Raw genomic sequence first — 22,736 nt, 5'->3', positions numbered from 1 at the left:
ATACTACTAAAATAACTTAATAATGCAAACAAAAGTGATTCTGCAACCAGAAAGTAATGCACCTGTATTAATAATAAGATAAATAAGTCAAAGCATGAACAAAATTAGAAATGCTGCATTGGCAGTTCACGGAAATAAATCAAGTTAAAGTAAATACCAAAAAATTAAATAATAATAAAATAAATAAATAATGATGCACCTAAGTAGTTAATACTTAAATTACATTTTAAACGTTGCTTTGGCAAGTAATTGAAATAAAATAAGTTTTGGCAGAATACTAAAAATGACTAAAAATTAAAAAAAAAAAAAAAAAAAAAAGAATAAATCTGAATAGAATATAAAAACTTCCCAAATTTTTACTAAAATGACTATAAAATAAAATAAAACTCAAAACTGAAGCTAAAAGCTAATTCTAAATATGAATACATATTTTGTTAATTTAATGAAATGTTGCCTTGGCAACCAAATGAATTAAAAAAGTGAAATACTAAAATTACTAACAAATTAAATTAAATTAAATTAAATTAAATTAAATTAAATTAAATTAAATTAAATTAAATTAAATTAAATAATAAAGCCAAATAGAATATAAAAACTTTACCAAAATTACAAAAATTACACAAATAACATTCAAAAACTGAAAACATAAAAATAAAGCTAATTGTAAATATTAATAAATATTATAACAGTATTGAAAAAGCATTGAAGTAACACTGGTCTTTGCTGTCTGACAGTAACACACAGGATTAGTGAGTCACATCTGCACATGTGCAGTAAACATCAGGATTTTGGGAATGCGAGCAGCTGATTCCAGGACAGTAAAATAATGACCCTGTGCACAGCAACACTTACAGAGCCGTTTGTCAACATTACAACGCTGAAAAGCCAATAATGGGTCAAATATCTCAAATCTCAAAACAGTCATAAAACACAGACACCCACAGATGAATCACAGCGACATGTTCCAGACATGTTTATGAAATACATAAAGCACGAGCAGTGGAGTAACAACCAAAGTTTGACTCGCAGCTGTTCTCTGGATCACAGAAAACACAGTGTGAAGCTCACTAAATAAGGCTAACAAGAAGCTACACAACCTGTACTGTTAAAAATTAGATAGGCTACACAATTTTAGGCCTTTTTTTAGGAATTTTTTTTTTTTGCAATTTTTTGGAAAATTTGGTTTTTAATCTGTTGATGGGGTTTTTTAATTCTAAATCTGTTGCTGAGGTTTTTTAATCAGGTTTTAAGCCTTATCATAGTATTGAGACGGTATTGGTGAAAGTACTGAATGACATCTTTTTGGCTTCGGATTATGGAGAAAATACCATTCTGATTCTACTCGACCTCAGCACGGCGTTCGATATGGTGGATCACAATATACTGATTGACCACCTGGAACACTGTGTTGGTCTTAAGTGAAATGTGCTTAAGTGGTTTAAATCATATCTCACTGGCAGATCTTTCTCTGTCACTGTCACAGTGAAAGAAAATTCACCCAGTTTGGCTCTTCCTTGGGGGGTACCTCAGGGTTCGATCCTCACACCAATATTATTTTCCCTTTATATGTTACGTTTAGTATTCATTTTTCATAAATATAATGTATCCTTCCACTGTTACTGTATGTAGACTTCACTCAGATTTACCTTGCAGTGAGACAGTCGAACATAAACATTATTGATAATTTCTTGGCCTGTCTACAGAACATCAAAGCCTGGAAGGCTGCAAACTTTTTGCAATTAAATTGTGATAAAACCGAGGTCATAGTGCTTGACCCTGGAAGAGGCTCAATGCTTAAAATCCACCCATCTGTCTAGTTTAATTACAAATAGTGTAAAAAATGTAGGGTTTGTTCTGGACTCAAATTTAAAAATGGATAAATAAATTTGGCCGTTAGGTCAAGTTTTCTTTTAGCTAAAACTTAACCTTTTTTTGTAAACTACTGATTTTGAGAAAGCAATCACGGTGATGGTTTACTGGATTACTGTAATTCACTTTATTTTGGAATTGATAACAGAGCATCGGTCTATTTAAAAAGTACAGGATGCTGCTGCCAGGATACTCACTCAAGTGAGCCAAAAAATGTCACCGCTTCAGTTACACTGCTTTTAAAATCACAGATATGGTTGCTGATTCGATACAGAATTAGTTATAAGATTTTGTTACTTGTTGTATAATTTTGCCCCTTCCTATTTTTCGAGTGTGTTGGCATTTTACAATCCTTCTAGATCTTTGAGATCTGAAAATCAGGATCTTCGTTGTGTATTAAGAACTTAATGCAAACAAAAGGATGAAAGAGCCTTTTCTTGTGTTGGACCCAAACTTTGGGATGATCTCCCTCTTTCTGTAAGGTCAGTAAAGTCACTACCGAAATTTAAGGCCATGTTAAAAGCACATCTTTTAAAGACTTTTTGGGCATCTTCATGATGGGGTGTTTTTGATTGTTTACCTTTGCTACGACTTTGTGTGCTGCTCTCTGTATTTCTTGTGTGTGTGTGTGTGTGTGTGTGTGTGTGTGTGTGTGTGTGTGTGTGTGTGTGTGATTTTATGTTGTTTATGTGTTTGTTGCTAGTGATTGTGAAGCACTTTGGGCAACTGTGGTTGCATTAAGTGTGCTATATAAATAAATCAACAACAAAATAAAAGTTTACTGACTCTCAAATCTCACGGCTTTTGTATGTAGAGAGAAACACTTGGAAATCAAATGCATGACTTTGCAATGTTTAATGTATTCAGTCTTCATTCAGTCCAGTCGTAAGCAGCAACAGTGTGACAGACAGCATATCGGCTGACTGTAAAAGTGTTTATTAAACAAGTCTAGAGGTTTTTATTCTGGTCTGTTTGCTCTGCTAGCCTCGTCTGGCTCCATCAGGACAGTAAAAGCCTCTTCCAGTTGTATCTCTCCAATATGAATTCAGATTTATATTGTGTGTTTCATTCAAGCCAGGATATAAAATATGATTCGGTCTTGTAATTTAATTACATATGCTTAAATGACACTTCTGATTCAGATGATACCATCTGCGAGGATATGATCTAGTTTTATGGCGCTGTTCTTCAATGAACATGAATGGGTACAAAACTGTTTATTTTCTTATTTTTAATGTATTCCAACTTTCCGTCTTAGTTTAGATCTTAGCAGAAATGAAATATGACACACTGCAATTCTGTCTGATGAAACCAAATTATCCAAATCTATTAGTTTTTCTCTAATTATATTTATGGGTTTGTTCAAAATTTAATATTAATTATTTTCCTAAAGACAGAAACAGTCATACAAAGTAAAAGGAGTATTTATTATAATAAAGGACAAAATATTTTCTTTAGACATAAGCCAAAAATGTTACTTAATGCAGGTCAATATAATAATTTTCACTCACGGTAAAACTAAATAGATTTGTCATTAAATGTTTAATTTAGTTTGCTCAGTATAAACAAAGTCAATTTTGAAAGACCTTAATGTTTAATGCAATCTTTTTTTTTTCTTTTTTTTTAATGCATCATATTTTTAGTTGTGTATTAAAATAAATAAATAAATAATACCCACAATCAAAACACCTATACTAAGTAAATAGTATGTAATAAACAGTTTCTTTTAATTTTTTTTTTTTTTTTTATGGGGAGTATTATTTGCTTTTTGACAAACTGAACAAAACAGGTTCTACTTTGAATGTATTTTTGATTAAGTGACTTTAAGTTTTTTTTCTTTTTTTAGATGCATAATATGACAATTTGAATGTACATTATCCATGTTAACCATGTTAGGGTTTGGTGTCTTCTGTCATCTGGAGGTTTGAAGCTTTCAGACATGAAGTGTGGCTCAGAGATCTTCTCTTCCTCCCATTGTTTAACATCATCTTCCTCTTTCTCCAGGTCTACTCTCTCCTCAATCTGCTCCTCATTTATGGAGTCAAAGGAAGGTTTGACCATGGAAATATCCACCAGACTGCCATCCAGATGAACAAGTTTCTTCCTATTGTTATTTGATGAGGTATTCTTGATGTGAATGATTCAAAAATTAGATTTTTAGATGATAATTATTAAAATTCTTATTTAAAAAATAAATAGGTGTTAAGCTTAACCAGTGCTGATGATAGGTGTTAATATTTTAGTGATGGCTCTGACTTTTCATGTTTTCTGGTTTTACAGCATTGAATCACATACCTCATTTGGAATTTTTATTCACTTTGTTTTTTTTGTTTTTTTTTGTTTTTTTTTGATCAAAAGAAAAAGAAAAAAGACTAAAAACAGATTGCTACAAACTGATCTATAATAATTAAGAGATGCAGAATTAATAAATTATATTATTATTTTGTTACAATTATTATTTATATTACTTATATTTTAATATATCACCATTTACAACAACATCAATAATAATAATAATAATAAATATATATTTATATTTTTTTACAAATGATGCTTTGGCAACTAACTGAAATGAACAAAAAAAGCACAAAACTAAAATGAACTAAAACTAAAAGATGAAAAATTATTTCAAAATATGAATGAAAATTATAATAGCAGAGACATAGTACTAACACAAACTCTACAATCTGAAAAAGATACACCTGTATCGTTAAAATGAGCTCATTTAATAATGCAAACAAAAAGACCATAAACCTTAAAAAGATGCACTTGTATTATGCACCTTGTCATGATTATATTCCCATTAATAATAACAAAAACATATTAATAACAACTAACAATAACTATTAACTTTTATTATTATTATTGTTGTTGTTGTTGTTTTTTATTATTATTATTATTATTATTATTATTATTATTATTATTATTATGGAAGAATGGGATCAAAACTGAAGCATTTTATCCATCAAACGACACACACACATTATCATAAACACACAATGGCTGCTGTGAAGTACGGTGGTGGCAGGATTATTTCCTCCAAGGAATTCCTGATGGAGTTAAAAACTTGTTTTTAGACCTGTTTTTCAGAAATGACCCCAGCTTCACAGGAATGCCTTAAAAACAACACTGTTCATTTCAGAGTCTAGATCTCAGTCCAGTATATGTCTAGATTTGCAAAAGCCTACATACAACCATTGGAAAACTACTGCACTCATAGAGACTGTAAGGTGCATCTTGAAGGTGGTGAATACTTTCATTTTGTGCTTTCAGTATCCACTGTACCTGGAGATTGTGCTCTTCTGTTTGTCGGCCACAGATTTGATGTCGGTGAGCTCGAGGAAGCGCTCGTGGAAATAGTGCAGATGCAGGATGCAGACCAGCAGGAACGAGGTGGGAATGAAGATCCGCGTGAACAGAGCAGGAACAGAGAACTTCTCCAGACCCAGATCTTCCAGCCTGCACAGAAGAGGAGCTCACCTATCACACCACAACACCTGTGACACTGCTCCTGTATCTTAAAAGACGTCATGAAAGCGTACTTCTCTCTGCTCATGCCTGTCATGTTGGACCACACGTTAATGGAGGACTCAAACTGGAAGGTGTAGACCAGAATGAGCACCAGCATGGTGTAAACCACCACTGACATCCAGAAATACTTCAGCATCCAGCGCCACCGCTCATAGTGCAACTGGAACAGAGCCCGACGACAGATTAACTGACTGTATAAACACATCTAACACAAGATGAATCTGTGAAAAAATACAGAAGCCAACTGCACCACAGAAGAAGAAATAAAAAGGTAAAAGTTACTTCTTATCTCACAATTCAGGCTTCTTTATATCTCATAATTCAGAATTTGCAAATCTGAGACAAAAAGTCTTCATAAAAAAGGTTTATATATTTATATACCACGATTCTAACTTTTTTCTTGCAATTCTGAGTTTACATCTCTTGTTTGCTCAAAATTCTTATTAAATTTCTCACAATGCTGCCTTATTTTTGCAATGCAAATTTTTGCAAGTTCATATCTCACAATTATGACTTTCTTCTCATAATTGTCTTCTCAGAATTGTGAGTTAATAATATTTTTTGAATTTTGCATTTATATCTTTTATTTCTTTTTTATATTTTTTGTTTTTTTATTATTTTTTAGTTTTTCTTCAGATTATTTATTTTTATCCTGTGGCAGAAACAATCTTCATAAAAAATAATAAATAAGTGGATAATAATAAACAAGCAAAAACAAAAATGACATACAGTAAAGAAACAAAATAAAACAAATGAGAGATAAAACACAAGACAAACTAAATACAACAACAAATGGATAATAAACAAATAAAAAACAACCACAATAAAAGATGGCATACAAACCAAAAACAAACAAACAGATGATTAACCAACTGACAGTTTACTAACCGCACCAACAAACAAACTCCACATTATGTTACTGTGTTTATAACGTGCTATTTGTAACAGTGGAAGCGATATCGAAAGACTGTCATGAGAGCTACAGAGCACAACACAAACCTGATAAAGTGCCACGCAAAAGAGAAACATCATCATGTAAATGATCTTGTACATGACAATGCGTCCCTCAAAGCTCACGAAGAAGAACATTCCTCCACAGATGTAGATCCAGTACTGTAGCATAGCCATGACTGTACGACCCAAAAACATCCATCATCTCTCTGTGTCCACCGGCCTCGTCCTCCAGAAATGCCTCTGTAAACAAACACACACACACCACAAACAGAACAAAAACACAACACACACACACCCACACCACACACACACTAATAACACACACACACACACACATACAGACAGACCAGAAGACACAGAGCAAAACCACAGACACCACCGGCCTCGTCCTCCAGACCCTCTGTAACAAACACACACACACAGACAAAGAAACACACACACACACACACACACACACAAGGAGAGAGGGAGGAAAAAAGGAAGGAAAAGGAAGAAAAGGAAGAACACACAGACACAGACAGACACAGACACAACACAAACAGACAAGACACAGACACACAGACACAAAGAAACAGACACAGACACACATGACAGACAACAGATGCACAGACACAGACACACACCGAGCGACAACAACACAGACAGACAAAGAACAGACAAACACAGATGCAAAGACACAGACACACAGACAGACAAAACATTAACGAACATAGACACAAAAGACAGACAAAGACACACAAACAAACAGACACAGACAACAGACAGAACAGACAGACAACAGACACAAAAAACAGACAAGACACACACACACACACAGAACAAACACACAAACACACACACACATACACAGAACAACAGAAGACACAAACAAAAAACACACACACACACACACACAGCGACACAAAAAGCAGACAAACACAGACACAGCAAACACAGACACACAGACACACAGACACAACAGACACAACACACACAGAAAACAAACACAGACAAACACAGACACGACAAACAACACACAACACACAGATAGACACAGAATGCACAGACACAGAAGACACAGACGCACAGACAGAAAAAGACGCAAAAAAAACACACACAGACAGGAACAGACAAACACAAACACCAGACACACAGACACAGACAGAAACAAGACAAACACAAGATGCAGGACACGACACACAGACAGACACAGATGCACAAACACAGAACAGCACAGACACAGACACAGACACACACACAGACACAGACGCACACACAGATACACAGACACAGACAGACACAGACACACACACAGACACAGATGCACAGACACAGACACACAGACAGACACAGACAGACACAGACACACAGACAGACACAGATGCACAGACACAGACACACAGACAGACACAGATGCACAGACACAGACACAGACAGACACAGACACACAGACAGACACAGATGCACAGACACAGACAGACACAGACACACAGACAGACACAGACACAGACACACAGACACACAGATGCACAGACACAGACACACAGACAGACACAGATGCACAGACACACACAGACACAAGGCACAGACACACAGACAGACACAGACAGACATAGACACAAACAGACACAGACACACAGATAGACACAGATGCACAGACACAGACAGACACAGACGCACAGACAGACACAGATGCACAGACAGACACAGATGCACAGACACACGACACACAGATAGACACAGATGCACAGACACAGACCACACAGACAGACACACAACACACACACACACACACACACACACACACACACACACACACACACACACACACACACACACACACACACACACACACAGACGCACAGACACAGACAGACACACATACAGGTTTTGTTTAACTTTACTAGCTCTAAAAAACTTTCAAGATGCTCTAAAAGATTCAAGAGTTTTTACAGAACTTAAACACACAATTAAAATGTTTCGGTTTCAACAGCATCTGTCTCTGAAAACAAACCAGCAGTGATCGATTTGATGTTATCGTTATTTTCAAAGCTTCTTAGCACATTGTACTTTTGAAAATCTGAAAATTGAATTATATATGAAAAATTATATATAATTTTTTAGATATAATTATATTTCCTAATTTTAGTAGATATTTCCTAGATTAATTCATTACTCTCTATTTGAGGATACCTGGGATGTGAAGGATAAAATATTTTCAATATACACAAAAGTTTTATGGAAATGCTCAAAATTTCTTTTGGAATACACCAAAACCTATGTGACAATGCACACTATTTTATCTGTGAAATGCCAATTGTGTGGAAATTGCAAATGTCGCTTTTTTACAAAAAAAAAAAAAAAATCATGCATTTTAACTTCTTAAAAGGGTGAAATTGAATGAAAACTTGTGTTATGATCCTCGACATCTTTGCTCTTGTATTGTGTGTTTTGCTTTGTGTACGTCAGTGTGTGTGTCGGCAGGGGTTGGGGTTCATCGAGGAACGTGATTGAGCAGCTTTCACTACACAGAGCCGTATTTCACTGACAATTAGACAAAATCGCCCTCATAATCACAGATGAATCGCATTCAATTTCGAACGTGATATTGCCTAGTTTGTCAGTGAACTATGGCTCTGTGTAGTGAAAGCCGCTCAATTTGAAAGCAGGTGATGCTGATTTAGTACTAATCACAGGACTGGCTTTACTGACGAGATTTTTGAAAATTTCTAATTGGTTTAATTTTACTTGTTTATTTTTTAGTTTGTACAAGTATGGTGATAATATCGTATCGTGAGGCCTCTGGTGATTCCCACCCCTAATCCTAAACTTTTGACCAGTAGTGTAATTTTATTAGTTGGTTTTGTTTGTTATTTTGGCCTTGGGCTACCCTGAAGCCATTGCTCCTTCATACCTCTTTATTCTTCTTAAATTGTTTAAAGTTATGGATGGTGTCTTCAGTGATCTGTTGGTTGTGGCTGGAATCTCACTCTTGTAAAATGGGCAGTAACACTTGGCTTCTGGTAACCTATCAAAACCATTGTTGAGAAACTATTATAGTTTTTATTTACAGTTTGAATTAGTTTCTATCTATCTATCTATCTATCTATCTATCTATCTATCTATCTATCTATCTATCTATCTATCTATCTATCTAATCGATAAATTTTTATTTTATTTTAGTCAAAGTTTTGGTTTTTTTTTTTTGTGTCATTTTTATTACTTTTGTGTATCTATAAAATTGTATTAATTTTTATTTTAGTTGCAGTTATTTTAGTCTCGAGTTAAACTAAATGAAAATGGGAAATGTTGCCTTGCTGAAATAAATGAAAATGAAATTTTTTATGGTTTTAGTTTTCGTTAACAGTGGTGATGGTGCTGTTTCTGTGTGTCTCTCTCACCAATTGTGTGTCCCTCCACTTTGACTTCAGACAGCTGCGTTTCATCCGTCTGCTTCTCTCTCCTCTCCGTCAGAAACTGCCTCAGCAGCAGCCAGAAACTGAGGAGGCACAACGTCTGCACAAACACACACAAACACACAGTCAAACAAAATTACACAGAGTCAATGATTCATTTAAAAGAGGATATGTGTGTGTTCACTGCCTACAACTCCCTTAATCAGGATAAAATCACCGTACTGTGTGCAGTGATTCCAGCAGCAAATACATATCTTAAAATATGTTCAATAAACAATCACAACCAATAATCACAATAAACAACTCTTCAACCAAGTATCACAACGTGTACTAATCAATCACAGCCAATCAGAACACAGTGTGTCTCAAACAGTCAGATTATTAAACTGGAAACATCTTTTTTATAAGCTATTTAAACACAGAAATACATAGACACTAGGGCTGGGTGGTGTGGCCAAAAATATTATCTTATCTTATTTATTTATTTTTATTTTTTTTATTATTTTTTTTTTGTTGTATTTTTTTTGTGGAATGAATTATTTGTTTTTTTGTATATTTTATTAAAATTTTGTCTTTTTAATTGAAATTAATTATTAGAAATTTTATTAATTAACAAATATTTGCAAAATATTGCTTATTTTGTTAAATAAGATGCTGCACGACAGAACTGTTTGAATTAAAACATGGATGAACAAATATCTTGGTTGTATGATATTCCTTAAAATATTACTATTACTACTACTACAACTAGTATTTTGAGAATTATATTTTAGTATACAAATTTTATATTATTTCTGTAATGATTTATTTGATTTAAACAGAGATATATTTCTGTCGTTTTTTATTAAGGTTTTGCTTCTTCAGTTTTTTTTTTTTGTTGTTTGCATTTTTATGTATTTCTTTATTTCTGCTGTGTGACTAATCCACTTCGACTAAAAATGTCCAGAGCTTATCATTCTTATGATATCATTCATCACACCAGCTCTAGTAGACACAAACAAATGCAGCTCGTAATGCGGTCTTACTTTCGATCCCAGTTCCCGGAAAGGCACTTCTTTCTTCAGGAAGAGTCCAGGAACAGGCTGCAGCGACTCGAAGCTCCAGATGTACTGCAGGATGATGAGCAAGTTCCCATAAAACACCATGAACGGAGAGGTGACCATGGAGTATTTCCTCCGGTCCCTCACCATCCACAGAATACAGGACCAGATGAGGAAGACGAAGGTCAGCCAGCTCACGTACGTGATGCTCCAAGCCTGGACGGACCGTCAGGAGAAAAAAAACCAATGCATTTCCACACAAGACCTCAAATGATGTCTTTAAATTAACGTGATTAGCACAGACTCACCATCATGGCGATGAGAGCACAGATGTAGCTCTGCTTCATGATGAACCTGAAGGCCTTGACCGCCGCGTTCACACGAACACCACCGAACGGCCGGGGAACCTCGGGAAGCTCAACAATCACCGAGTCAATCTCGTAAACACCGCAGTCCACTTTCTCTGGAAAAGCAGCATGTGTTTTAAGCAAACGCCAGGGTCGGATTCTGTGAATCATCTAATATCTTTGCCCTCGAGCATGAATGGAGGCTTTACATGTGTATATCTGGAAAATTCAGACTGCATTTCCAAGAACCGAAAAAAAAAATAACTTCCTGAAATGTATGGGAAGTATCTAGGGAATATAGGGATGTTTATGGGAATACTGTGAAAACAACATATTTCACTACATATTATCTGGTAGCTGAATAATTTTTGGATGATTGTAATCCATTACATAACTTTCTATCAAAGGTATCTGACATTATCAAGATTAAATTGTTCTGACACAGTTTAACTCCGAGTTCACTACCATTTTCTAAACTATAAGTGTGTATGTGTGTATATACCATGTTATTGATGTGTGTGTGTGTGTGTACAGTAATACCATGGTATTAATATGGTATTGAGTGACTGACTTACGTGGATCAGACTCGAGTCGGCCGGGTCTGTAACTGGGTATTGATTAGAGGTCTTCGGTCTTTTGTTGGTTTGTGGAGTGGATGAGTTTGATTTTTGATGTTTACATGGGATAAGAGTAAAGCCACAGTGTTTCCTGACAGGCTCGTGTATTCATCTATGATGCTCAGTAATGACAGTCGATCTCAAACACAGACCTCAGGTGTGCTGCAGCCGTCTTGTGTGGTGAGCAGCTGAAAATGCAGAAGGAACGACTATTTATCTACAAATCACAGCTTGAAGCAAATCATAGAAAATATATGGTAAGTGCATGCATGTTTGCTATACAAACATACGTGTGTCCCTGCAGCACAAAAGCAGTCTTAAGTCTTTGGGGTATATTTGTAGCAATAGCCAAAAATACATTGTATGGGTCAAAATTATTGATTTTTATTCAATGCAAAAATCATTAGGATATTAAGTAAAGATCATGTTCCATGAAGATATTTTGTAAATTTCCTACTGTAAATATATCAAAACTTAATGTTTGATTAGTAATATGCATTGCTAAGAACTTCATTTGAACAACTTTAAAAGTGATTTTCTCAATATTTAGATTATTTTTTGCTCCCTCAGATTCCAGATTTTCAAATAGTTGTATCTCAGAGAAAATATATTGTCCTCCTAACAAACCATACATCAATGGAGAGATTATTTATTCAGCTTTCAGATGATGCATGAATCTCAATTTCGAAAAATTGACACTTATGACTTGTTTTGTGCTCCAGGGTCACATATAAAGAAAATATCTTGAATATATAATATAGTGCATATATTACATATTCAAGTGTATTGGGGGGGGGGGGATTAAAGATTAAAGAATGTGCCGATTAAAGATAAAGTTATTATTTAATATAATAGTTATCATTATGTTAATTTAGAAAAAAAAAATGAACTGAAATATCGGTGCATCACTAAAGAGTGAAACGGAGCTCCTACGTGTCTCTCATCTGTGCGATAATGAGCCATTCGCCACAGCTGCCTCTTCTTCTCTGCAGTGTAAACCGTCATATTGCTCTCAGAAGATTCTGGTTCCTCTCGTTCCTCAGTCTCTCCTGCTTTCTCTTTGACCTGCCGATGAACCACAATCACAAATACATCCCATTATACTCAGTTTAATACTGCATCATCTGACTACTGGTTTAAAAAAACACAATTCTTAAACCCTCATGTTGTGCTCTGGTCACTTTTTTCTTTTTCCTGAAAATGCTATTTAATATCATCGCATTGGACTAACACTTAATCACAGAGGCTCACGGAGTAAAACAACATTTAGATGTTCGGTGTTCAAATCTTATTTGACTTTTGTAATCAGGTGAACAGGAAGGCTGACCATGTCTTCTGACTCCTGCAGCCAAAGGCGGATGAGCGTGGCCAGGGTGTAATACAGCACCAAGAGCATGATGGGATTGACAAAGTGGTGCCACTCCAGATCAGGGTTGACTCTGAACATCCAGGTGTGAGAGCAGTCCGTCTGAACCACAGGAGAGATGCCAAACAGACTGAGGAGAAGATGAGAAAATTAGCATTCATTCATAAAACCATCCATTACAGTCCAACATGTTACAGTGAAGGTATCTGATAATAATACCACGACTACGAGTCATGACTAACATACACACTGATGTTCAGAAGTTTGGGATCAGTAAGATTTTTAATGTTTTTTAAAGGCTGCATTTAATTGATCCAAAATACAGAAATATTGTGAAATGTTATTACAATTAAAAATAGCTGTTTTCTATTTTATTATGCTTTAAACTGTAATTTATTCCTGTGATGCAAAGCTGAATTTTCAGCATCAGATGAATAAAAAGTAAACAAAAAAGAACAGCATTTATCAAAAATTTTGTGTAACAATATACATTAAAAAAAAGTTCAGACTAGAGTCAGTCATTTTTCTTCTCTTTAGCAAAGATGTGTTAACTTAATTTAAAAAGTGATAGCAAAGACTTATATTGTTAGAAAACATTTCTATTTTGAATAAATGCTGTCCTTAAATCCTTAAAAAGTATCAGAGATTTTAAAAAATACTAAGCAGCACAACTGTAATAAATCAGAATGATTTCTGAAGGATCATGTGACACTGAAGACTTCAGTGATAAATTGTATTTTAAGTACATTAAAATGAAAAACTGTTATTTAAAATTGTAATAATATTTCACAATATTAGTGTTTTATTATGTATTTTAGAGCAAATAAATGTAGCCATCATGTAGCATATTTTTGAAAGGTTCAGTGCATATATTAAAATGATAATAAAAATCCACATAGAAGATGTGAAAAATATGAACCTGGAATGATGTGGGATGGAAAAATAAGTTTATCACTAAATCAAAAACTGTAAGAGAAGAGCTGATAATTCACTTCAGATTTTCTAATGTTATGCTTGTGTTTATTTCCGCCTATTTTTTTCTTTCTCTCTTTCAGTGGAACCAAAACTGGATGTCTAAGTAACAAAAATAAAACAACAACAGTCTGTGCCTTTTACCAGGGTATAAAAGTTAAAAAGGTCTAAAATGGGATGAGCAAATAGAAAACAGAAGCAGAGCCCAACACTTCCAACAGATCTTCACTTCTATTCGAAATGAAAAATAATCTGAAGCATCACATCCATTCAGAACGAACACATGGCTTTTTTTTGATGCAACCTGAATGCAATGTTCTTCACATTTAGCTGATGAAATCAATAAAACAGTTACTTATCGCAGCCAAACCCCTGAAAGCGTTTTAGGTGACAAACGCATGCTCCTTGGTTTTTATAGTTTCAGTGCCGTTAGTAAAATCATTGTGGGTTGCCAGATGTTCGTTTTGCTGCTGCTTCATGGCATCGAGAAAATATGAAGTCAGAATATTTGGCCTTTCGCAATTCATCCAAACCCAAAGCGTGACGTCCAAGTCCTAATACCACGGCTCAAAATAACGAGTCGAAGTGCAGAAATGTTGCTGGATAGAGTTACTGTTTATAATGCGGCCAGTTCATAATAAACACACTGTTAAGTAGAAAAAGGCGCCATGAGGACATCAGACCATAAAGACAAATCAGACAAATTCAGCAAGCCTTTACTGAAGTCTCCCGCTTCTCATTGTGATCTCAGAAATCTCGCACGCATCTCCTCAAAAGATCTCAACTACATCTCAAAGGTCAGAGATGTCAACACTCTTAAAAATGTGAAACGTAAAGGTTCTTCAGATGTTAAAGATTCTTTATGGAACCATTTAGACAAGAATGGTTGTTTTATGGCATCGTGAAGCACCTTTGTTTTTAAGAGTGAATGTGGACTCAAATCTCGCGTATCAAGAGAGATTCAGAGACATTTTTATAGCACTATACTCTTAATGTTTGCCAATAATTGTCTCATTTACATTTAATTTACATTCCAAAGAAATATTATGAAATGTTGGTAGAATACTGTTCAAAGGTATGGGGTCGGAAAGATTTTTTGTTTCTGAATGAGTCTCTTCTGCTCACCAAGGCTGTATTTATTTGATCAAAAATACAGTAAAAACAGTAAAAATTGTGAAATATTTTTTGCAATTTCAAACAGCTGTTTTCTATGTGAATCTCTGTTAAACTGTAATTTATTTCTGTGATGTGCAGCTGTATTTTCAGCATCATTACTCCAGCTTCAGTGTCACATGATCTTCAGAAATCATTCTAATATGATGATTTACTGCTCGAGAAACATTTCTGATTATTATCAATGTTGAACACAGTTGTGCTGCACAATATTTTTGTCAGGATTCACAGATGAATAGAAAGTTCAAAGTACATATTTGAAATAGAAATCTTTTGTAACACTTCAAATGTCTGTACTGTCACTTTCGATCAATGTAATGCATTCTTGCTGAATAAAAACACTAATTTATTGCAAAAATGACCTTAAACATTTGAACGCTAACATGCTTAAAGGAAATATGACACATGCACTGAATATTTCCAGCTATAAATGAGCAGCGTCTGAGCAAAACTTGGTTGCACCCAACAGACAAACCAACAGAGAAGCATTTGCTTTTAATCTCTGGGTTTGCTAAATTAGCACCCAAAATAGTCTTCCCTGGCATTTCCACATATTTCGAGTACAGCTAGTGTGTAATCAAAAGCGCGTCTTCACCACAGAGCTGCTTCTGATTGTGCTGTTCATGTGATTGTCAGAGAGAAGCTCTTTGTTTTCGTCTCAGAGCCGAATGCTTTTCTTATACAGTGTTTCTCAGGGTTTGTTTGAGGAAGAAACCGCTAAATCCTGCAAAAACCACTTAATTCTCTGTGGTTTAATGAAGGGGTTTAGTAAAGCACATTTCTATGCTTGTTTTCTGCACGTTCGCCTCTTTTATTCTTCTCCCACACATTGTGTTTCTGAAGGTAACGCAGTGTTTTCTTTTTCTTCACGTGTGTGTGTGTTTGGCTTGGCCCCCGCTGTATTTTCTGAACTCGGTTTCAGACGTGTGTGTAGTATCGTGTCTTTTATAGAGGCTTTGAATGCGTTTGAGGTTTCAGGATGTGGATTTGACCCAAATGAGTGGAGTAGCAATTTTAAAACTGGCTTCTTTCAGAGGTCAGGATGATTGTTTATTTGTAGTGTTTGGTTATGGTTTTGCTGTTTTTGAATTTTGTTTGGGAGGTTAAAATTTTATTTTAAAGGGGAAACACACACAAAAAGAGGAGGCTGTGGAGACAGGCTTTCAAACCTTCAAGACTTCAGCCTGTTTTCTGCTGCTTGGATTTATTTTTGTCAGTCATGCTTTTGGGGCGATATTTGCCTCAAAAGCAAATTTAATTATTTCAATACGCATTTTAATAATAATACTACTACTACTAATAATAATAATAATAATAATGCACATTAATTTTTCTTTTTATTTCAGTGTTAAAACTGTAATGTCTGTAATTTTGCACTCTTTGCTGAATTTTAACAATGTATTTTTAAGAGTTAATTTATTTCATTATATGTAGTAATAATAATAATAAAAATAACAACAACAATAATTGACATTTTATTTGTTTATTTAAATTTTTACAGTGATTAAAATCTTTGGCTGTCAATAGAATAAAACAACCATTATTTCCTTATTGTTATTGTTGCTATTTTACATTTTATTAATATTTTTTAGGAACATATTTATTTCATTACATGTTTATTATTATTATTTTGCTGTTACATTAAGAAAAAAAATAGTGTAGGTTAACTTTTTAAAGATGTCCATGAAAATATCTTTAATAAATAAATAAATTTAGATTTTTAATTTTTTTTTTTTTTTTTTTTTTGGTGTATTATATTATGATTTCGCCTTTTTTCCATTAGTGTGTAATGTTGCTGTTTGAGCATAAACAACATCTGCAAAGTTACGACGCTCAAAGTTCAATGCAAAAGGGAGAAATGGTTTGGCTTTTACAGAATTCACTTTTTAAGGCCAACAACAAACGTCTGGTAGAGACTACAGCGAGCCGCTTCCTGGGTTGGTGACATCACAGACCCTAAAATTTGCATAAACCCTGCCCCTGGGAACATGTTAGTCCCTGTTATGGTAAGAGGTGTGATGTTTCCGGACTCAAATCAGGGAGGAAACAGAAACTCAATAGACCATTTTCAGGACAACAGAAAAGCAGTGTAGAATAAAGGTGAAAATGAAAATGTTCGCCCAGTACAGAAAAGTTTTGTTCAGCAGGAAAAGAACAGAGAGGGACACTGGTGTCACCTGGCGTAAGTGTTTCCGGGCGGAACGGCCTCCTGGAAGAACTGGAACTGGTAGAGATAGAGCGTGATGAGGTGTCCGGCGCTGAAGATGGCCATCAGGACACACAGACAGCTGAAGAGGAGCGGGTCGAACGTGCGGCAGAAAGACCACCAGGTGCACAGGCCCAGGAAGGTGAAGAAATACACAGTGGAGGTCAGAGACGGCAGCATCATACCTGGAACAAGGACACAGTGAGAGAAGGCTGAGAAAAGTCATTTCCAGAGCCAATACCAAAGGTGCAGTGGAGTTTCAGCACAATTTGTGTGTAGAAAACGACCAATGTTAATTTTCAATACCAAAGCAAAGCCCGGGCGTGCACGAGTAAATCTTTCTCAATTATGTGGATTCCTATTGAAATTGCTATATTTTTTTGCCATTAAAGGAATAGTTTACCCAAAAATAAAAATTTGCAGAAAATGTATTTCTTTATCAGAATGATTTGTTGAGAAATTTAACTATGGATGCTCTGCAGTGAATGGGTGCCGTCAGAATTTTTTCCAAAAATAAAAATTTGCAGGGTGCCGTAAAAACGAATGAGATCTTCTGTCTTCTCCAGAATGATGTACTGGAGTGCTGTGGATTACTTGTGGATTATTGTGATGTTTTTATCAGCTGTCTGGACTCTCATTCTGACGGCACCCATTCACTGCAGAGCATCCATTGCTGAGACACTGATGCAGTGCTACATTTCTACAAACCTGATGAAGAAACAAACTCATCCTGATCTGGGATGGCCTGAGGATGAGTAAACTTTCAGCTGAACTATTCCTTTAACTGTGTGATGTTTTATTTCTTTTTGTTTATATCTTTGGGATATAACAACACACTTGAGCTTGTATTCGTCTTCAGTTTATAAATGAATGCTGATTATTGATCCTGTGTCGTGAGTGATGTCTGTCTCAACACTACCTACCTGTGAGGCCCAGTAATATGGTTACGACTACTTTTCCTGCACTGGTAATCAGATTGCCAATGATTTCTTTCAGTTTGGACGCCACATCTGCTATTTGCCGCAGGATCTTCATTTTGGTGCTTTCTTCGACATCGGCCTCCTCAAGTTCTCCATCCTCTACGTCCACTTCCTCTTCCTCAGGAAGTTCACAGTCTTCATCGCCCAGCTCAAAGTCTTCGAACAGCAGCTCATCCTCAAGCTCCAGTTTCTCACTTTTCTTGTTTTCTTCCTCATCCTCCTTTTCCTGAAAACATGATGACGGATGTTTATCACAAAAAGAGTTACAGGAAGTGCAAGTTTCATTTCAGTGGTCTCAATCCAATGGTTATGGGCAGACAGTTAGATGTTACCTACAGAAACACCAGTTTTTTTGTTTTTTTGGAGTATTGTTGTATGGTTTAATTATTTTAATAAATGCTGTTCTTTTGAACTTTCTATTCATCTGTGAATCCTGAAAAATAAAACGTGTCACCAGTTTCCACAAAAATATTGTGCAGCACAACTGTGTGTTCCATTGATAATAATCAGAAATGTTTCTTGAGCAGCAAATCATCATATTAGAATGATTTCTGAAGATCATGTGACACTGAAGACTGGAGTAATGATGCTGAAAATACAGCTGCGCATCACAGAAATACATTACAGTTTAATATAGATTCACAAAAACTAGCTAAACAGCTATTTTAAATTGCAATAATATTTCACAATATTACTGTTTTACTGTATTTTGATCAAATAAATGCAGCCTTGGTGAACTAGACTGATATACATTTTAAAAATTGATAAAGACAAGTAAATAGTCAGTAATAAAATAGGAACAAACAAATCAGTCCTTCTTTCTTTTTGATAAATAAATAAATACATAAATCAGTGTGTTGTAAGATGAATCAGTTCTCTCTGAGAAAGGCTACAGAGGTTAAAGAGAGCTTCCAGTTCTCCCCGGCACAGATTTATAAAAATTCAAACCCATAACTCAGCAAAACTCAGTTCTCACTGTCAGAATAGACTTCAGTTTCAAAGACAACATACAACAGGTTCAGATAAACATTTTTTGGGTCGGTGAGTGATACTCAAAACCAGAAATTCAGTGGAGTCTTATTCTGGAATATTAAATGTGACCCAATTCATTGGAAAAGGAAAATGATGCCACATGAAGAATCTGCTCACAGAAAAAAATAAAGTTCTTCAAGATTCAAGATTTGAAGGATTAACAAAAACTCACATTATACAGTATATATATATATATATTTCTTGGTGAAAGGGAAAACATTAACACTCCATTGTATCATTTTGCAAACATTATGGGAAAGTTACTTTTGAATATTCTCTGAACCGTCTGAAAGTAGTTATTAATGTTTAATATAAGTTAAATACGCTAAAATATTTCAGAAAAAACATTTCACGAATGATGCATGAGTATTGTGTTTGAGAACATTATTAAAGAGCAAATAACTGAACAAATGTTCTGTTAACGTAACTGGAAGAACATTTGCTCATAACCTTGTCAGAACGTTGTGATACCCTTCTGCGTCTTTGCTAGTCTCTCTAACGCTAATGCTAGGCCGCTCTGCTGTTAAATATACCCAGATTTAAATAATACAAGCCCTGCTGAGCTAAATCAGCTGTTTATTTGAGCGAGCCTCGCTTCGCTGTGACAGCGTTTCCCTGAACTATATTTACCACATTACCACAATGAATGAGTTCTCTGTGCAGCTCCATTAAAGAGCTCATCTTAATGGGCAAAACACACAAAAACAGCCTTCAGAGAAACCATGTGACTTCAATACCTCCAGCTGATCATCAGCTGATAGAACAAATCACTCTTGATGAGAAGATGAGGCTTTCTGTTTGTAAAGCATGGACACGTATTTTGGCAGGAAGCACTGGTTTATTTTAAACGATGAAGTTAAAAGCATCTTAAAGGATTTGTTTCAGCTTTTGTCTTCTCCAGATGTTCACTGATGGACTGGAGTGTTGTGGATTACTTGTGATGTTTTTATCAGCTGTTTGGACTCTCATTCTGACGGCACCCATTCACTGCAGAGCATCCGTTTTTGGTGAAGTATTCCTTTAAGATGATTACTCGATGTAATAAAATAAACTCAATTAGAAATGAATAAAAAATACAAAAAATGACACACACAAACACTAACACAAACAACTAAAAGTTAAACGGAATCACTAGAACGGAAAATATAAATATTATTAAAAACTATTATAGGATCTGTAATATTGTAAATTGTGCTGCATTCACCCAAATAAATTCAATTTGTCTAATATTTTTGTCTACGGGTGTTCTTGCATATTAATACATGTTCATCTTTTGATTATTGCTGTTGCCTCGAGTGATTCTGTGTGTGATTTTTAATTTCCAGCCTATTTTAAGACAGCAATATTAATATTTTAAACAATAGTTGACTTAAATAAAACAACCCAGCATGTGTTCTGTCCAATATTTACCCAGCACTGGGTTGCCAAATTTTTAACCCAGCATTTTTGTACATTGTACAGTATATACTGTATATGGCTGATGAGTTTAAGTTAATTTCAGAAACTCACTGTGATTAAATATATTACATACAAAATGCTTGCATACCATGAAACAAATTTATATACTTCACATTTGTCTATCAGCATAATATCAGCTATTGTCCATCATACACTTATCAGTAATTCTCCTTGTATTTATTGTTCATAAATCTATATCTGGTGTTACACGGTCAGCTGTTACTGTCTTATTTACATGCTGGCCTGTTGTTCTTGGAAGAGCTACTGCTAGTTGTTTTTTTTCTTGGTTTCTGTAGTAAGAATAATAATATTAAAACAACTTGACTTCATTCGCACACCTTTAAGCACTTACAGCGTGGTCTTAATTATCTGCCTGTCACGATCCATAAAGGTCTGAGCATGTGGGAAAGCATTCCAACATTTACCAGCAACCGACCGACCGCCCCATCCACCAATAACGCCTGTTTAAACAACAATACACCACCTATATGGCATGTATGTCACCAGATCAGAAGATAATTAAACTCCTGAGAAAATATGGATCAGAGAGAGAGAAAGAAATATAAAGAAAAAAGAATCAGTGAGAGGAGAAAAAGGCAAGGTTGGGGGTTGGTAACTTTAGCACCGCCACCGAAAAAACAACACCAGCAAATGTTTTCCAGATGTGAACCTCCTGCACACACACACACACACACACACACACACACACACACACACACACACACAAGTGTTGGAATGCGAATGCATTGTTAATGGCATTAAGAAAGTGAGTGATTAGGAAACATGTGGGCGCTGAATGTCCAGTGACAATGCAAATATTCCACTAATGATTAATGCTGCATGCATCTGGTTTATGCATCTGTATGCTTCATTATACAGACCCAAGCCGTTAAACATTATATTCATTACATATTATACTAACATTTGACAAACCTCAGTTCCATTTCTGAACTTTCAGCATGTAAAGCGTGTTATAATAATCAGCGAACGTTTAAAGCCTGCTCTGAAATTTAAGTAATCCTCATCACTCCAGTCCATCAGTGAACATCTGGAGAAGACAAAAGCTGAAACAAATCCAGCAAGAAATATGAGTCTATAATCCATAATAACACTTCCTCCAGTGAAAAAGTGCATCTGCTGTTGTCTCTCACATCAAAATCCAGACACATATTGTTTAGAGCTGTTTTAAACGCTGCTTGATCTGGGCAGATTTCTCTCCTGATTCACACCAGAAACACTTTTTCACTGGAGGAAGTGTTATTAGATATTTAAGTTAAAAACGTCTTAATGCTGCCTTAAATTTGTGGCAGCTTTTGTCTTCTCCAGATGTTAACTGATGGACTGGAGTGAGTGCTGGAGTGCTGTGGATTACTTTTATCAGCTGTTTGGACTCTCATTCTGACGGCACCCATTCACTGCAGAGCATCCATTGCTGAGCAAGTGATATACATTTTCAGCAAAACTTTCATTTTTGGCTGAACTATTCCTTTATATGCATTATATAAGTCACTTTGGAAGATAAGTTGCGACACATTTCAGATGATAAAAAAACTAGACGTATATTTTGGAAAACACAGTAAGTGTCTGGAACTTATTTTGACTGTCAGGTGAAGAAAAGTAGGCTAGAAATAGCACACCTCTAGTCAACCAGCTCTACTCAAACACTACTAATTAAAAGACACATCATTCGCTACGTGACAGAGTCTATGCGGTCTCTGTGCGGCTGCCCAAACCGTAGACCTCACATCAGACAGGACATTTACCTGAATAAACACTGGACTGATTGCAAAGGAAGC

The 22,736-nt window shown here is 35.3% G+C and overlaps 2 protein-coding genes across 4 annotated transcripts in view; both read right to left on the bottom strand.

Annotated features, from left to right (window-relative positions):
* Positions 1 to 3,711: 3,711 nt before the first annotated feature.
* Positions 3,712 to 6,530, bottom strand: LOC109086553 (piezo-type mechanosensitive ion channel component 2-like). Its single transcript, XM_042751885.1, has 4 exons — positions 6,400 to 6,530; positions 5,412 to 5,560; positions 5,154 to 5,328; positions 3,712 to 3,966 (listed from the first exon to the last, which is right to left on the bottom strand). The coding sequence occupies exons 1-4, from the start codon at positions 6,526 to 6,528 to the stop codon at positions 3,712 to 3,714; spliced, it is 708 nt and encodes a 235-aa protein (XP_042607819.1). The 5' UTR covers positions 6,529 to 6,530.
* Positions 6,531 to 11,823: 5,293 nt separating this feature from the next.
* Positions 11,824 to 22,736, bottom strand: part of LOC122142204 (piezo-type mechanosensitive ion channel component 2-like) — a 75,478-nt gene continuing 64,565 nt past the window's right edge. For 2 of the 3 annotated variants that reach the window (XM_042751954.1, XM_042751952.1), the window contains exons 6-10: positions 18,394 to 18,676; positions 17,442 to 17,655; positions 13,081 to 13,249; positions 12,687 to 12,821; positions 11,824 to 11,941 (exon numbers count right to left, since the gene is read on the bottom strand). In XM_042751954.1, the coding sequence (XP_042607888.1) occupies positions 11,894 to 11,941; positions 12,687 to 12,821; positions 13,081 to 13,249; positions 17,442 to 17,655; positions 18,394 to 18,676 (849 nt within the window). In that variant the 3' untranslated portion in view covers positions 11,824 to 11,893. The remainder of the gene's footprint in view (positions 11,942 to 12,686; positions 12,822 to 13,080; positions 13,250 to 17,441; positions 17,656 to 18,393; positions 18,677 to 22,736) is intronic. The other variant, XM_042751953.1, reaches the window with a different exon arrangement.

This window comes from Cyprinus carpio, chromosome B24 (genome assembly GCF_018340385.1).
Source record: "Cyprinus carpio isolate SPL01 chromosome B24, ASM1834038v1, whole genome shotgun sequence".
NCBI lineage: Eukaryota > Metazoa > Chordata > Actinopteri > Cypriniformes > Cyprinidae > Cyprinus > Cyprinus carpio.
This window is presented reverse-complemented; position numbering and strand designations above follow the sequence as displayed.

What these genes read in the sequence shown, in the direction of transcription:
- LOC109086553 (XM_042751885.1), bottom strand. Translation starts at nt 6,528, where the DNA reads ATGGCTATGCTACAGTACTGGATCTACATCTGTGGAGGAATGTTCTTC. An exon ending in ACAGGCATGAGCAGAGAGAA is followed by an intron (nt 5,329 to 5,411) that starts GTACGCTTTCAT and finishes TCTTCTGTGCAG; the next exon opens with GCTGGAAGATCTGGGTCTGG. An exon ending in AGAAGAGCACAATCTCCAGG is followed by an intron (nt 3,967 to 5,153) that starts TACAGTGGATAC and finishes AATAGGAAGAAA; the next exon opens with CTTGTTCATCTGGATGGCAG.